The sequence below is a fragment of the Dermochelys coriacea genome, chromosome 6, assembly GCF_009764565.3.
Source record: "Dermochelys coriacea isolate rDerCor1 chromosome 6, rDerCor1.pri.v4, whole genome shotgun sequence".
NCBI classification, from domain to species: Eukaryota; Metazoa; Chordata; order Testudines; family Dermochelyidae; genus Dermochelys; species Dermochelys coriacea.
Window position 1 is genome coordinate 61,009,908 of NC_050073.1, and position 16,456 is coordinate 61,026,363.

At 44.0% G+C, this 16,456-nt stretch overlaps 1 protein-coding gene across 4 annotated transcripts in view; it reads right to left on the reverse strand.

The window, feature by feature from the left end:
* Positions 1-16,456, reverse strand: part of LOC119856657 (deubiquitinase DESI2-like) — a 79,534-nt gene that overhangs the window by 42,228 nt on the left and 20,850 nt on the right. Inside the window, exon 1 of one of the 4 annotated variants that reach the window (XM_043517483.1) lies at positions 1,053-1,192. The exons of the other annotated variants lie outside the window; for them this stretch is intronic. Coding sequence (XP_043373418.1) covers positions 1,053-1,106 — 54 coding nt within the window. The 5' untranslated portion in view covers positions 1,107-1,192. Of the gene's footprint in view, positions 1-1,052; positions 1,193-16,456 lie in introns of those variants that run through there. 4 annotated transcript variants of the gene reach the window in all.

Sequence of the window (16,456 nt, forward strand, 5' to 3'; positions counted from 1 at the left end):
CTTCTTTTATTAATAAACTTGTTTCACTATTAAACCAATATTGTTGTGTTCCTACTAAAATGAACATCAGCTCCAGATAATGTGGCAAACTGGTGTGTTTTCACTCCTAGAAGGAGCACACAAACCATATTATTTCTCAGAAATGTCCAGGGCTGGACATTGCAGAGCACATGGTTTGGGAAAAATTCAGGACTGGGAGTATGTTGGGGTCACCCTGCAAGTAGTAACTAAGGCTGGTGGAAGCCAGAGTAGGGCTGTAGACTAGTTGCTGAGGTCAGAACTGCTGAACCAGGGCTGACTAGCACACAGACACTCAGCGTGTGACCTGCTTGCTAGTAGGATGGTTGTGAGTGGCCCCCGTGTGAAGCTATAGCAAAGCATTGTGAGGCACCCAAGATTGCGGGACACAATCCCTCACTGGTCTGGATTGCACCCTAGGAATGATGCTATCCTCATTCTCTAATTGCTGTTCATCTCTCTGCTAATTTCAGTTCCTTTATCCCCTGTTTCCCCCAGTTGCCTTCCTCTATTCTCACTGGCTGGCTGCTCAATGCTCACTTCATTCTGCTAAGCTTCAGAGAAGCCCTGGAACTGAGCCTGATTTCTGAACCTTCTGAGGATCACTTGCCACACAGTCCAACGGCATGTGTTGCCTCCACACCTCAGGCTAAGCAGCAACAATGCCTCACAGCATTTGCAGGCTCTGCCAACCCAGATGGTTGGAAGAATAAGGAACCTGGAAGTAGGGGGAAGTTTTAAAATTAGAAATGGGCTCAAACCTCAAAATTCAGATAAAGATTTTGAAAATCCCAAAGTACAGCAACTTGGCCCTGGTGCTTTGCTTCTGCCTATTATACTAGTAGGAGTCATTTGAAGAGGCTGAATCTGCGTCAAGCTTTAGATTTCAAACACCCTCAATCCTGAATGTTTATTGGAATGGGGATTGGATTTGAGCCCATGACTATTTCAGATACAAAAAACATCCCCATAGATTGTCATCAGAGGCACCAAAAAGCAAAGTAGCTTTGCAGCAAGGGTACCATTGTCCTCACCTCATCCCTGTCTCCAGAGAGCTGCAGAAGCTGCCTCAGGACTATGCTGAACATGCAGCAAACACCTGCCAGCACTTTGGCACAGTCCTCAGGAGATCTCTGGACATGACTGCTCTACACTGAGCACATCAGTCAGATTATTTTCCAGCTCAGCAAATGAATCAGATCTGAAATGTGGTTTGTACAAGCACACAGAAACTTGCCTATTCTGTCTGCATTTCTGAGTGTAACAGCTATCAATTGAGTCAGCAAATACTGATCCCTGTCAAATGAAAGAGTTATTGGTCTTTGTAACTGACACAAAGGCCCAGTAGTGCCAACTGGCAAAGTGTTCCCTGTTCTTTACTAGTAGCTCCTACCTCAGAACAGACAAACTCACAACACCTAATACACCACTTTCATGGAATTTATCCATAAGAGGTAACCTATGAGGGCTCTGCTGAAAGCTTACAACTTATTGATACTCATAGTCATTGGGAGATGCATACACAGGTAATATTTAAGGAATAATGTGACTATATTGAAAATTATTTCCTTATGGTCTTGGAGCGACAGTGAGTCATCAGGGAATCATATATGTCAGTGATGGACCATTCAGGTGGGAGGCAGTTGTCACCCCTGCCTGGTCAGTCAATTACATAATGTATTGCCCAGTTATCCATCATTACAACAACCAGTGCTTAATTTGTAATGAAAGAGGTGCTGGGGCTCAAGCAATTTTTTCACATTCATAACTGATGCAGCAAGCCCAGAGGCGCCAGGGCTATGAACTGCCAAGCCTAGAGGTGCCAGATCAGCTCAGTCCTGGCAAGCCTTAGCACAAATTAAACACTGACAACAACCCAGAAAAGTTAATGGAGAACCATCAAAGATAAACTAAACCTCAAAACCACTTGGGAGTGAAAAGGAAAAATACGACAGCAAGGGGATGGCCCTGCCTACGAATAAAGACAAAAAACTGATTCAGTATATAACAGGGTGAAGAAAGACTCTCTGGATCCATTCACTGAGGAGGCACCTTGAATAAGCAGGGGTTGCTTAATGAAAGACTGGGTCCTAGCTCCTTGGGGCCAGTAAATGCTGCAAAAGACTGAACTTTGGGGTGAGAATATATTTCATTAGCCAGGAAAGGTAACTTACTAAGCATAGGCCCAAGTTTGTGTTTTATTATTTGTTTTGTATGTAACCACTTGTTTCCATCACTCACACTTGTTTCTATTTGAATCTCTGTTCTTTCTTAAAATAAATTTCCTTTTGTTTTATAATAGAACTCAAGTGCTTTGTATAAAGCAGGTGTGCTGGTCTAAGGTAAAACTGGGGCACACTGTTCCTTTGGGCATGGAGGATCTGGGATTTCTATGGATATCCAGTGATTGGTGGCTGGCTATCACAAGGGGACACTGTGAAGGGATTCAGAGGTTGGGGTAACTCTATTGTCAATCATCAGTGTTGGTATAGCCCAGAGAAGAGTGCTTGAGTGGCTGACAGGCTGGTTGTTTAGGGAACTAATGCTGGAGGAAGGTGGCATCAAGGTGACTAACAGCCCTGAATGACCATAGAAGCATCATAGTAACCCCACCCCAGGTCAAGGGAATAATGTTCATTGGTCTCTGACTAGCACATTGCTGTCTCATACTTTTATTACATGTTGTCTTCAAAATTGGGCAGTAAATCCCAAGTGAATGGATTTAGGCAGTTCAGTCTCAGTCCCATCTGGAACTAAGACACAGAGAAAAGCCTGAAAATGAACAACCGAGGCAGTGGAGAAAACTAACCGAACTGTAAATATAGGATCTGGATCCAGATTCAGATTCTAAACACTGTCCAAATTCAGGGATTTTTTTGGTTCCGGAGGCTGGGTTTGAGACCAGCTCTAGCCAAAAGACTTGTAGTGTGGTTTAGTTTGGTAAAATTTGGGGAGAAAGTTCAAACTAGTTCTTATTCTAATCCTATCCTTGTACCCATCTTTAGTCTGCAGCTACAGAAATGAAGTGGAAATCTGAATGATCTGAGCCATGTGAGGGCATCTCAGAAAAGTAAAAGACTGAGAAACACCAACATTTTGATCGCTGCAGACAAGACTGGTCTGGAGAAGTAGAGAAGGTGAGTACAGATTACCTCATTTTGCAAGGTGTAGGGAAATGAGAGCACCCATTGCTCCAGTCCCAGGAGTAGTTGCCCATTAACACCATTGCTCACATCTGCCAGCAATTCAATTTTTGATCACTGACTTTAACCCTGCTTTTTCACCTCAGACCACTATAGATTCATAGATAGTGAGGTCAGAAGGGACCATTCTGATCATCTAGTCTGACCTCCTGCACAGTGCAGGCCACAGAATCTCACCCACCCACTCCTATGAAAAACCTCACCCATGTCTGAGCTATTGAAGTCCTCAAATCATGGTTTAAAGACTTCAAGGAGCAGAGAAGCCTCCCTCAAGTCAACCATGCCCCATGCTACAGAGGAAGGCGAAAAACCTCCAGGGCCTCTCCAATCTGCCCTGGAGGAAAATTCCTTCCTGACCCCAAATATGGCAATCAACTAAACCCTGAGCATATGGGCAAGATTCACCAGCCACATACTACAGAAAATTCTTTCCTGGGTAACTCAGATCCCATCCATCTAATATCCCATCTCAGGGGATTTGGCCTATTTACCCTGAATATTTAAAGATCAATTACTTATCAAAATCTCATTATCCCATCATAACATCTCCTCCATAAACTTATCAAGTAGAATCTTAAAACCAGATAGATCTTTTGCCCCCACTGCTTCCCTTGGAAGGCTATTCCAAAACTTCACTCCTCTGATGGTTAGAAACCTTCGTCTAATTTCAAGTCTAAACTTCCTGGTGGCCAGTTTATACCCATTTGTTCTTGTGTCCACATTGGTGCTGAGCTGAAATAATTCCTCTCCCTCTCCTGTATTTATCCCTCTGATATATTTAGAGAGAGCAATCATATCTCCCCATAACCTTCTTTCAGTTAGGCTAAACAAGCCAAGCTCCTTAAGTCTCCTTTCATAAGACAAGTTTTCCATTCCTCGGATCATCCTAGTAGCCCTTCTCTGTACCTGCTCCAGCTTGAATTCATCCTTTTTAAACATGGGAGACCAGAACTGCACACAGTATTCTAGGTGAGGTCTCACCAGTGCCTTGTATAACGGTACTAAAACCTCCTCATCCCAACTGGAAATGCCTCTCCTGATGCATCCCAAAACCGCATTAGCTTTTTTCACAGCCATATCACATTGGCAGCTCATAGTCATCCTATGATCAACTAATACTCCAAGGTCCTTCTCCTCTTCCGTTACTTCTAATTGATGCGTCCCCAATTTATAACTAAAATTCTTGTTATTAATCCCTAAATGCATAACCTTACACTTCTCACTATTAAATTTCATCCTATTACTATTACTCCAGTTTACAAGGTCATCCAGATCCTCCTGTATAATATCCCGATCCTTCTCCGAATTGGCAATACCTCCCAGTTTTGTATCATCTGCAAACTTTATTAGCACACTCCCACTTTTTGTGCCAAGGTCAGTAACAAAAAGATTAAATAAGATTGGTCCCAAAACTGATCCCGGAGGAACTCCACTGGTAACCTCCCTCCAACCTGACAGTTCTCCTTTCAGTAGGACCCGTTGCAGTCTCCCCTTTAACCAATTCCTTATCCACCTTTTGATGTTCATATTGATCCCCATCTTCTCCAATTTAACTAATAATTCCCCATGTGGCACGGTATCAAATGCCTTACTGAAATCTAGGTAAATTAGATCCACTGCATTTCCTTTATCTAAAAAATCTGTTACCTTTTCAAAAAAGGAGATTAGGTTGGTTTGGCACGATCTACCTTTTGTAAAACCATGTTGTATTTTGTCTATCCCCCATCCAGCATCTAATGTTCAACAATGAGTCACAGAAATATTTCCTTCCCTCCTATGCTGGATGGTCTGGCTAGCTAACCCTTTAGGGCAGGGATCAGCAACTTTCAGCACGTGGCAATCAGGGTAATCCACTGGCAGGCCGTGAAACATTTTGTTTATATTGACCGTCCGCAGGCACAGCCTCCCCGCAGCTCCCAGTGGCTGCGGTTCACTTTTCCCCGCCAATGGGAGCTGCGAGAAGCGGCAGCCAGCACATCCCTGTGGCCCAGGGCTTCCCACAGTTCCCATTGGCCGGGAACAGCGAACCACAGCCACTAAGAGCTGTGGGGGGCTGTGCCTGTGGACGGTCAATGTACACAATGTCTCTCGGCCAGCCACTGGATTACCCTGATGGGCCACGTGCCAAAGGTTGCTGACCCCTGCTTTAGGATATGTCTATACTGCAATGTAAGCCGAGGGTTCAAACTCAGGCTGAAGCCTAACCCCCCTTCTGTCTACACACAAATTGTGCTAACCCAGGGCTCATTCCCAGGAGGCCTTGGGGTCAGAGGGTCAAAACCTGAGTCAAATTGGGACCCACAGTTCAAGCTCTATTGCTTTACATTGTAGATGCAGCCCCAATAGACTCATGCTCTGGGAGTGCACCAAAAGTATCCCACAATCCCATGGGCTGAATTTCTTTGTCTGGAGAGTCACGTTTGGACAACAGTCAAATTCTCCCACACTGCACCACGAACAAATGGCTAGAGAAGCCACATTTGGGAAGGGCGCTAGGAAGTCTGAGTTATGGGTGATTGGACTCAGGCCCATATAATGCAGTGTAGACACTGGACTCCAAAGTTGGGACCCAGGGTTCAGACCCAGTGTTCAACAATTCCTAACATGTAGTTACTAATGAGCATAGATGCTCAAGGCCAAGGTTAACAAACCTAGGGACTGCTAACTCAAGTTTACTAACTGTTGGCTTACACTGTAATGTATACAAACCCTTAGAGGCTGCAGTCCACACTGGGGACACATATTGTGACTACATTTCACATATTTGCTCCTCCAGGTGGTCCATATACTAAACTCTATTCCCATCCAATACCCCACCTTACCATATTCATCCTCCCATTATTGGTCAGCAACCCTACTCAGTCCTTCCCCAGATCCATCTGAACATGCAGGCCACAAACCCATTGCATGATATAAATGAGACCCCTTTGCTTGATATAGGTTGGAAGAGGAGCGTAGATTAGTGTAAACCCACTGAAGTCAAGATGAAGTCAATGAAGTGGAGGATCTGGCCCTATATCACACTAAAGAGACAATACAAATGTAATTTAACAAGGTTGCCTTAACTCTCTTTCATGTGGCAAGTGGAGAATAAGTAAGGGCAAAGGGGAGCACAGCTAAAGCTAAGATCTGGATGTTGGAGGTGAGTAGGGAGCATGTAGAGATACGAGGGGCCTGGGCAGACCACCTTGCACTCGTGATCTTAAGCCTCTGGAGTCTTCCTGCTAAGTGTCACAAGCTTCTGAAATGGACTCCATCTGTGCAACTGTTTGTGGTTTGTTTTAGAGTCATTTTTATTGGGAGCCAAATCACACAGAGAGCCAAATGCTGAGCCTTCCTCCTTTGTAGGCATAGATGGTCTTATACAATTCCATAGCGCATCAGCAGCACAAAGAGGGGTCAGGTTGAGAAGAATTCTGAGAGTCAGTAGCATGATAAGGGCGGGGGTGAAAGTAAGGCAGTATCGGTCAGTACGGTGTACCGGTAAAAAGTAGCCACCAGTACCCGCCCGCTTTAGTCGTTGCCCCTTTTGTGCTCCCCGCATCGGCAGCCCTGCTGGGTCCCTACCGACAGGGCCACCAATGGTGGTGCAAAAAGAGGAAGTGTTAAAGCACTGCCGCAGCCGCTGACGGGGAAGGGGTGGGGGGAGAAGTAGCAGCTGCCCCGGGGCCGTGATTTAAAAGGGTCTGGTGCTCCGGCCGCCGCTACCACAGCGGCAGCGGACGGAGCCCATGGCCCTTTAAATAGGCACTGGAGCCCCGGGCAGCGTGGGCCAGGCAGAGCAGATAGGCTGGCTGGGGGATGCTGACCCCAGCCCCGCCCCTTCTGCCTGATGCCCTGTACCAGTAAAGCTCAATTTTACTTTCACCCCTGGATAAGGGCAAACTGAGAAAGGACCTTTCAATATGCGGATACAAAGGTTTAACCTCTCCCCCATAGGGCCACACAGGGGTTCCCAGCTGTTATTACAGTTCATTGGCTACACAGATGTTCCACGAAAGGTACCGGGTTAGCAGGGAGTATTTCTTCCCACACCAGCCACTCTTAGATCCTCTGTGCAAAGTTCACTTGCTTAGGCTTTGTGCAAGGATGGGAGGACATTTAGCACATGCTGTGGTATACATAGGGAGAAGTGTGTATATACATGCTTGCATGTTTGAGTGCATGGATGTAGTCACAAACACACCACAAAGCATGGGAAAATCCATTAATGACATGAAGGTGAAAACCAAAAGCCACTAGTTGAGGCAGCACCAGTTTGATTCAGTAGGCCAGTCAAGGGAGTGCTAAAGTAATGTCTTGACATTCAGTTCTTAGACTGTATTGATCCAGATGTGAAATATGATAGCAAGAAAGAAGAAGACAGAGGGGAAACCAGGGAATACCACTTCAGGAATTCACTGAGTGAAATCCTGGCCCCATTGACATTAATGGCAAAGCTCCCATTGATTTCAGCAGAGCCATGATTTCACCCAGTGTATATTTCCAACATAGGTTAATGGTTTCCAGAACCCTTGCTTATGTCTGTGAAGGAGGAAACAGAGAAAAGCAAACAAAATATTTTACTTCCTTGATATAAACGTAATGCTTCCAAAGGAGAGGCAAGATTACCCTGATTATAAGCAGGCATGACACAAGCTGCCCCACAAACCTCTGCCAAAATACCTCAGCCCCAATGTGCATCATCCACTAATTTTCCAGTCCTGGGCTTGCACATAGTTCTGTCAATATGCCTCAATCCTACCATTATTTCTATTCCAGTCCTGAAGCTATCATAACCATAGGGGGTAGCCTAAATTCCTCCTTACCTGTAAGGGGTTAAGTAGCTCAAGTAACCTGGTTGGCACCTGACCAAAGGAACCAATGGGGACAAAAGATACTTTCAAATCTGGGAGAGGGGGGGAAAGAGGTTTTGTTTTGGGTTCTTTGTTTCTGTGGCCATTGGCTCTTGGGACTAAGTCTGTCATATTTCAAACTTGTAAGTAACTAACAGCCAGGCAAGGCGTATTAGTTTATCTTTGCTTTCTCAGCTTGTGAATTTTCCCTTTGCTAGAGGGAGGTTTATCCCTATTTTGTTGTAACTTTGAAACTAAGGCTAGAGGGGGTTCCTTTGAATTTTTGGCTATTCTGTAAGATTAACTATCAGCCTAAGTTTACAGAGGTGATTCTTTTACCTTTTTCTCTTTAAATAAAATCCTTTTTAAGAACCTGACTGATTTTTCTATTGTTCTAAGACCCAGGGTTTGGGTCTGTAGTCCCTTTGTAACCAATTGATGAGGATATATGCTCAAGCCTTCCCCAGGAAAGGGGGTGTAGGTCTCCAAGTGGTCCTTTCCCTGATTGTTTGTTAAATCACTTGGTGGTGGCAGCGATCCCAAGCAAGCAAGAAATCTGTGCCTTGGGGAAGTTTTAACCTAAGCTGGTAAGAATAAGCTTAGGGGGTCTTTCATGCGGGTCCCCACATCTGTACCCCAGAGTTCAGAGTGGGGAAGGAATCCTGACAGAAACTTACCATCATGTGAAATGACATTATATAGCAGGTCTGATGTTAGCAAGTTCTCTCTAGCCATTGGATGAGATCCAAGGCTTATTTCATCTGTGGCTTATGACTTATGTCATTTTTACTCAGATTTCCAGTGGAACAAAGCTTGTGAATTAACCAAGTATAAAACCTTGTTTTCCCTAATGGTTTGGAAAACAGGAACAGATTGTAAGACACTATTAATAGCTGCTGTCAAAAAAAAAAAAAAAAAAAAGAAAAAAAAGGATATTTCGGGAGGGAGTAGACAACTGAGATCTCCTTTTGGTATTTTTACCTGGGGAGAAATTGCTTATGTTTTCACAGTGCAACAGCTACATGTGATTTTACCTGGTTGGAGGATAGCTTCCAACATTAGGTCTTCAACATGGTTCCTAATGTGTGGTGTACTCTTACAGTGCCTTTGCTGCATGGCATAGGCACGTCAGCCCTCTGTGGAGCATTCCAACTGGGGATTATTTAGTCTCCTGAAATTCCATAAGCGAAATATACTTTTTTAAATCTGTTACAATGACTTTCATTGGATCAGAACATCAAACCACAACAAAGAAATAAATATGTGGGTCCTTATTTACAAATGACATCCACAGCTGTGTTCTTGAGTGCAGCCTCCAAATAACTGCAGTCATAAGAGCTACCAGCAAACAGGACTTTAGAACTCTGCCACACAGAATGCACCACACAAACTGACACCACCACCACCACTCTTACAACTTCATATGCCACAGGAGTTCACCAAAATGGTCAGTCACACAAGAACAGAAACGCCTGTCCTACTAGACTAGAAGCCATGGGAAGTTCCAGTGTTAAGTCAGGTGACAAGCCAGGAAAGCTCATTGTTTCACATCAAGACCCCATTTCCAGGATCTCCTCCATTATATGATTTCTTTCTCTGTAAACAAAAGGTGAACATATTAAATCTGGTTGTCAGAAACATTATTTCTCTACTGCTGTCTTTGGGAACCACACTTTTAGAATGTCAGAAATGGAAGTCAGACAACTGGGAAAGGATTGTTAATAGGCTGCAGAGCCTTTCACCTCAGGTTCAAGTGATGAATCAAAGTCAATGACATCTGATAGGTAGTGGTGGCATATGCAGAATAGCTGATGGCTTCAGTCCTTTCTTCTAATGGAGACAAGTCCACCTCAGAAAAACCACCACTGTTCACACTAATTTGGCTCTACTGTTGGTCCAGTTAGTCCTTGGCCTCTCTACTGAGAATCCCAGGGACACTGAATTCCCTTTGCAGCCCTGGAAGGCGGACTTCTCAAGTTTGAGTTGAAGCATATTGATAACCTTTGTGAATAAATAGATAAGACTTCAGTCTGAAGGGCTCTCTATCCTGTACCATTCACAGAATTCACTTTAGAAATATAATAGAAGCTACTCATAACACATTTTAATCCAAAAACTGGTTTAATTTAGCTGTAACAGGTTTAACAATTACAGGTTTTAATCCTACTGGGAGACAAGGTACAGAAAAGGAAGAGCTGCAAGAGGGTCAGTAGTTATAAGCAAAGAATCAGATTCTCTGACTCATTTATGAGAAGGTTTTGTAGATATCAGTGAGGGCAGAAAAATAATACAAAGAGACCTGAAAAGTTTAGAAACCTGGGAAGAAAATTTAAAATGGCCTTGTCTACACTTAATTTCCACAGTACAGGAAATTAGATGGAATTTTGCAATGTAAGAAAAAGCAATGCAGTTTTGGGCTACATATGCAAAGGAATCACAACCTAGATCTGGAAATAATTTTTGAAATGACAGAGCAAAAATGAGTCACCTGGATTTGAGAATTATATGAATGGAGAAAAAATAGATATGCTTTTGCAGTTTGTAAAAAAAAAAACCATTTGCAACTTGTTTAGGAATAGCTAGTGCCTCCCCAGGCGGTAGCAGAAACTTGACATTCGGCACAGCTATTATGGAGGCCCCAACAGCAGCAAGCATTTGGCTTTGGTGGGATATTCACAACTCTGTGCAACTCAGCTCTGGGGAGCTCTAAGGATCCCTTGGATTTTTGAGGGTATTTGGAGCACTGAGTAATGCTCCTAGAATAGACTATGAAACCTCACAAATCAGCTTTTTCAAAAATTTAACTTAAGGAGTCATCTTTTTTCAGCATCATAGAGTCAACCAACCAACTCCTAGACATCTCAAACTCCCCTCCTTACAAGGCCAAACACATGCACGCACTCGTTCCCCATGTGGAAAAACTTTTAAAAAATTAAGGACTTGAAGTAAGGCAAAAATCCTGATTAATTAAAGCGGTGCAAAGCTGCATATAGGCATTTAGGGGTCAGTATCAGCACCAATGCATTTACACTCCTTGATGAATCAGAGCTATTGACAGATAGAGACAAGGTCTTGGTCTACAAGAAAATTGAATGGGACAACGGAGGTGTGGCAACAGACAAGGAAGAGATTGGGGAAGATAGGAGGTCCCTGCTTAGGAGTTAGAGCAGTGGATGAAGACTTTTCATGGTTACCAGCTAGGTATGTCAGGAATGGAGCGAGTGAGATACAAAGGACAGGGATAGTGGTGAAAGTCATATTGGTGCTGTTTAAAACTTTACATTCCTGATGAAAGAAGCTTTAACTCTTCAGCTGGCCTTTCTGATCAGGCTCTCACCAGTCTCCAACCCAGATTCCTCATCCCTCTAGGTCCTGCACCCTGTTCCCCACAGCTAGAAGAGGAGTTTAACACTCCCTCCCACTCCGTTAAGGTCTTTACTGGCTTGAATAAACCCTACCTATGCTTTTCACCCAGGCTGCAATTATCCAGTGTAATAGGACAGCAGAAAAAATAGTGGCACAAATGTATTTTGCTTTATATTGATTAGCACCAGAAGGCTCACCTTGTACCCAAATCTCAACTCGTTTGACTAACTGCTCATCACTGTACTTAAAAGGTGGGAGTAGAACAAAAGGAGTGATTGCTATGGGGTAGATTTTTGCAGGCACTCAGGTCCCTAATGCAGAATGAGCCACAGACAGAGTCTGCTAGCGATTGGCCCCTGGCCGCTCACCTCTTATTTGGGGCATGTTAGCGAAGAGAAAGGTGTCAGACTACTTCCCTAGAACCTGACATAATAAACACCAAAACTTCTTGGAGAGAACAGGGATGACGGATGCAAGATGAGAAACACTTTCCTCTGCTTTTGCTTAGATAGACTGCACTTGCTGGCCTAATATAGTGGAGGATTTGACACAGGTTAGGTGTCCAGCAGGTTATTCATTAACACTTTCAGAACCTTAACCCAAGGTAAAGATAAATTAATCCTTTCCAAGTCAACAGATGCAAGAAGTGTTCAGTGATGATGCAAGTTTGGCCACCTTGACACTAGTTTGGTATCACATTAGTTTAAGATCCCATTCTGTTACAACAAAAAACACCCAGCACCCTCCTACACCCCAAACTCCTCATCCCCGGCCCCACCCCAGAGCCCTCACCCCCACACACACAAGAACCCTCTGCCCCAGTCCTGAACCCCTCATCCCTGGCCTCACCCCAGAACCTCTACCCCCAGCCGAAGCCCTCACACCCCAACCTTATGCCCCAGCCCTGAGCCTCTCCCCACACTCCAAACCCCTCGGTCCCACCCCTACCACATGAATTTTGTTATGTGTCACACATCTCTTCCATATTGGTGCACATAATAAAATTCATTCTGCACATGGGTGGGAAAAATTTGAGAGAACACTGGTCAGGAATGGTCTAGTTATCACATAGCCCTGCCTTGAGTGCAGGGGACTGGACTAGATGGCCTACTGAGGTCTCTTCCTACAGTTCCACGATTCTACCAGAAGTACTGCTTAACAGGGCCATCATGTGCATCCTGAACAGTTTCTGTGATAGAAGGGGCAATGTCCCAAGGCTCAGGGACACTGGGACTCAGGCTTAATGCCTCCTGTTGTACACCACTGTTATCAACCTCTGTCACTCCAAAGGGAGTGTTTACCACTGTGCAGAGCAGCAGTACTTTTAAAAAACATGGAATACCTGGGCACTTTAAAAATGGGATAGAAAATAACACAATACCCTCAGCTCTGACCTTGCATGGGTCCTGGCCCCACTTGCTGTGAAATTGAGCTATGCTCCACACAGAGTGTACATCCCCCCGTGCATGAAACCTGCCCTCCTTCACAAAAAACAGAACTGTACTTATTCTGCTGCCAAGGCAGAATCCATAGCTGCAGAGGCCAGGGCAGAATTACCTCCTATTGAATAAAATGCCATTTTTCCCTTCTTTTGAAGCCCTGTGTCCAGGCCTCATGGTCACTTCATCTTAAGAAACATGCAGCAAAGACTGAAAAGGTCCAGAAAAGGCAATGACAATGAGTAGCAATAGGATGAAATTTATGTGGGAAGAGAGATTGCAAACCCCCAAGACTGAAGAAGAGGAGAGTTAGAGGGGACTTGATAAAGGTATTCAAGGGCAGAGCGAAAACTACCTTGAATCCTTCTTTTTATGCTCCCCTAAAAAGGGACAAAAAGAGTCACCTAAAGAAATTTAAGGTCAGTAAACTTAGACTAAGTGAAATGAAATACTCCTGCTTTGTGCAGAAATGTAGTCAGCCTCTGGAACTGTAGGCCACAGAAGTGATCTTGGGTTTTAAAAGAACTGGGATATTTCATGGCTGGCACCACCACCACTTGTGGTTATGTATTATAATGAGGGTAATCAAATACCATGCTTCAGCGTGTAGGCTGATCAGCAATGGGGGTCAGGACTGAATTCTCCCTGCCACTTACCATGCACGTACATAGGTATATGATGGGGCCTTCTGGCCTTCCTCTGAAGCTTCAGGTATTAGCAACAGTCAAAAATAGGATGCTGAACTAAAGAGCACCAATCGTCTGATCCAGCGACAAAGCAGGCCCATCTGAGATATTAGCTATCCAGAGGGTAGCTCTCGCCTTCAAAGCTACAGACACTGAACAGGTCCAGGTGAGGGAAGCCAGGACTCTGCACAGTCATGGTGGTGGGTGGAGGTGAAAACTTTCCTCTCAACCTCAGGTTGTTCACTCAGGAGCCCTTGAGCAATAGTGTTTGTTGCAATTCTGAGCAGTTTCTCATTCCCCAGACCAGGATGAGCAATGCCAGCAGATGATGGGTCCTGCCTACCATTATTAGATGCCACTACATTACCTTTGCAGTTTGAGAAAGATAGGAGAATAAATTTGGCCAGCCAACGAGGGAATTTATAGCTGATACAGGTTGATTATCCATCATGTAATTGCTCCACAGCACCCCCATCTTTCCACAGCACAGAGATACTGGACTCGAGGGACTGAATTATTCACCGTTACGGTCAGCTGAGCTGTCATCTGACCAGTGTTTTACAATTAACGAAACATCTTATCAGTAGGGCCTATCTATTTTTAAGGCAAGTTGAAGTCTCCCTGTAAGAGAAGATTTCTTCATCTTCCTCCTCAACTATTTCTTATGACAGCAGCTTGTGCCTCTGCAATACCATTGACATCTAGATTAGTTTCATGGCTTGGAGTAATGGAAAACCTGCTAGGCCTCCTGCCTCACAATTTTTTCAGTCACACTCTGGCTTCTGTTTACACTGTACTAAAGGAAGTGTAATCAAATCTCCCACTTCAGAGCATCAGCCGTTCACCTGCCAGGATCAGAAGGGACTGTCCCTCAAACCATCCACAAAAAACAGTTGTGTAATTAGCCAGGTATTTGTGGGGGAGGGAGGAGGGCAGCACTTTCATGCATCAGGCTGTGACCAGTGCAAGGGGATGGGACTTGGTAGACCAATGGTGTGATCTGCTACAGCAAAGTCTGTCTTCCTATGGAGTGAGTGGGTAAATACAGATCCACTGTGACAAGTCCCTATCAGCATTATTTTGCAGACAAACTGTCTGAAGAGCCTCGCTCTGAAGAACAGCTGCACTGGGCCTGTGAGAGGATTAGGAGAGAATTTCTGGAAGTGAGGTGAGTCACAAAAAGAGACCAGCTAAACCAAGGGAATTCAACAAAGAGTGACTCAGAGCTAAAAATACCTAAAAAAGAAAAACAGATACAAAGATAGAGAGTGCTAAGGATAGGAGGTGCAGGTTCATTCTCATCTGGGTTGTTGCCTCTCTCTAAAGGAGGAGCAGAACTCTCTGATTTAGTCCCTCAGGAGACACTAAAGAAAGGCTACTCCAGGGTAGATACTGAGAAATCATAAAAAGGAAGAGAATTCCCAGCCTGGACAGAAAAGAGGAATGTTGAAGTAAATGCTTCTTTTTAAATTCTGAGAGAATCAGTGGTTCCTTTCACTCAGAGTAGGGGATTAAACAACACTTTTCACCTCTATTTTGCAGTCCATCTGTGGGTTTCAAAGCATTTTGCAAGCATTAAATTGTTAAACCTTGCAACGTTCATGTGAGGCAGGAAAGCATTATAATCTCCACTTTAAAAAAAAACAGGAAAATGCTGGCACAGAGAGATTGCAACTTGACCAAGGTCTCCCAGTGAGTCAGGAGCAGATTTGGGGACAGAAAGCAAATGTACTGACTCAAAGGTCTGTGTTTACCTACACATCCATACTGTCTATCAAAAGGAAACTGAATGCCTCAGCAAGGGAAAGTGTTTAAACAGACACATAATGGCGGTTCTATAAATCCAAAAGAATGAAGTCAATCTACTGTAGTTACCCTTTCAAAAAGGACACCATACTGGCCTCCTTTGCCAAGAATAACTTGATCCCATCCAAAGGGGACTTGCCTCCCCCAGATGGCAAGAGTAAAAGAGTGTAGGAGTAAAAAGCAAAAAACTCAATTTCATCAGCTGTGTTGAGATTGTTAATTTCATCGGTGAAGAGCTTAAAAGAGCTAGTGAAGAAGAAAAGATTCAAGTCTCTCAGCAACAACACTGCATTAGCCTCAGCATTTGTCTTGCATGCCTTACTAGATTCACTTAGATTTTCATCAGGGACAATAGTCTCTCTTAATGTCTCAAAAAGGCAGCACCTGTCAACACCATGGAAAAAAAGATAACCAGATAAAGCAACTCCCTAAGGACTCAGCAGAAGTCAGGAGTGACTACTTGGAGAAAGTTTAGATAGCAACCAAGTTGTCTTGACTATAGTCCTCACAAAAGGATAAGAAATCCCTTCCATCATCATGCGAGTTAAAGGAAGGAATAAGAATTGCACAGGCAATTGAACAAACAACGCTTGTGTTCCATTCATTATTATGAATGGGAACAGACGACAATTCCTCTGGAAGAAATAGCACTCGGAATCATTCAGAAAGTGGAATCCTTTTCAGACATTAGTGTAGAAGGGACAAAGGATGTCTGAGTGGTTAGGGTGCTCATCTGAGACTTGGGAGTCCAATGTTCAGTTCCCAGCTCTGCCACAGACTGTGTGTGTGTCTTTAGGGAAGTCACTTAATTCCTGTGTCTCCGTTCCCTATCTGTAAAATGGGGATAGCACTTTCCTACCTCACAGTGTTGCAAAGATATATACATTAGAGATTGCCAGGTGTTCAGATACTTCAGTAATGGGGCCAGATAAGTACCTCAGATAGACAGAGGTCAAGAAAATGGGAGCAATTCCAGCGTATGGCTACCCAAGGAGATTTCTGCATCCTATGAAAGGCCAAAGGTTATCCACAGGGATTTGCCATTTTAAAATGAGATGTATTCAACAAATGGTAGCTGAGAGTGAAAGGACTAGATGGAGCAG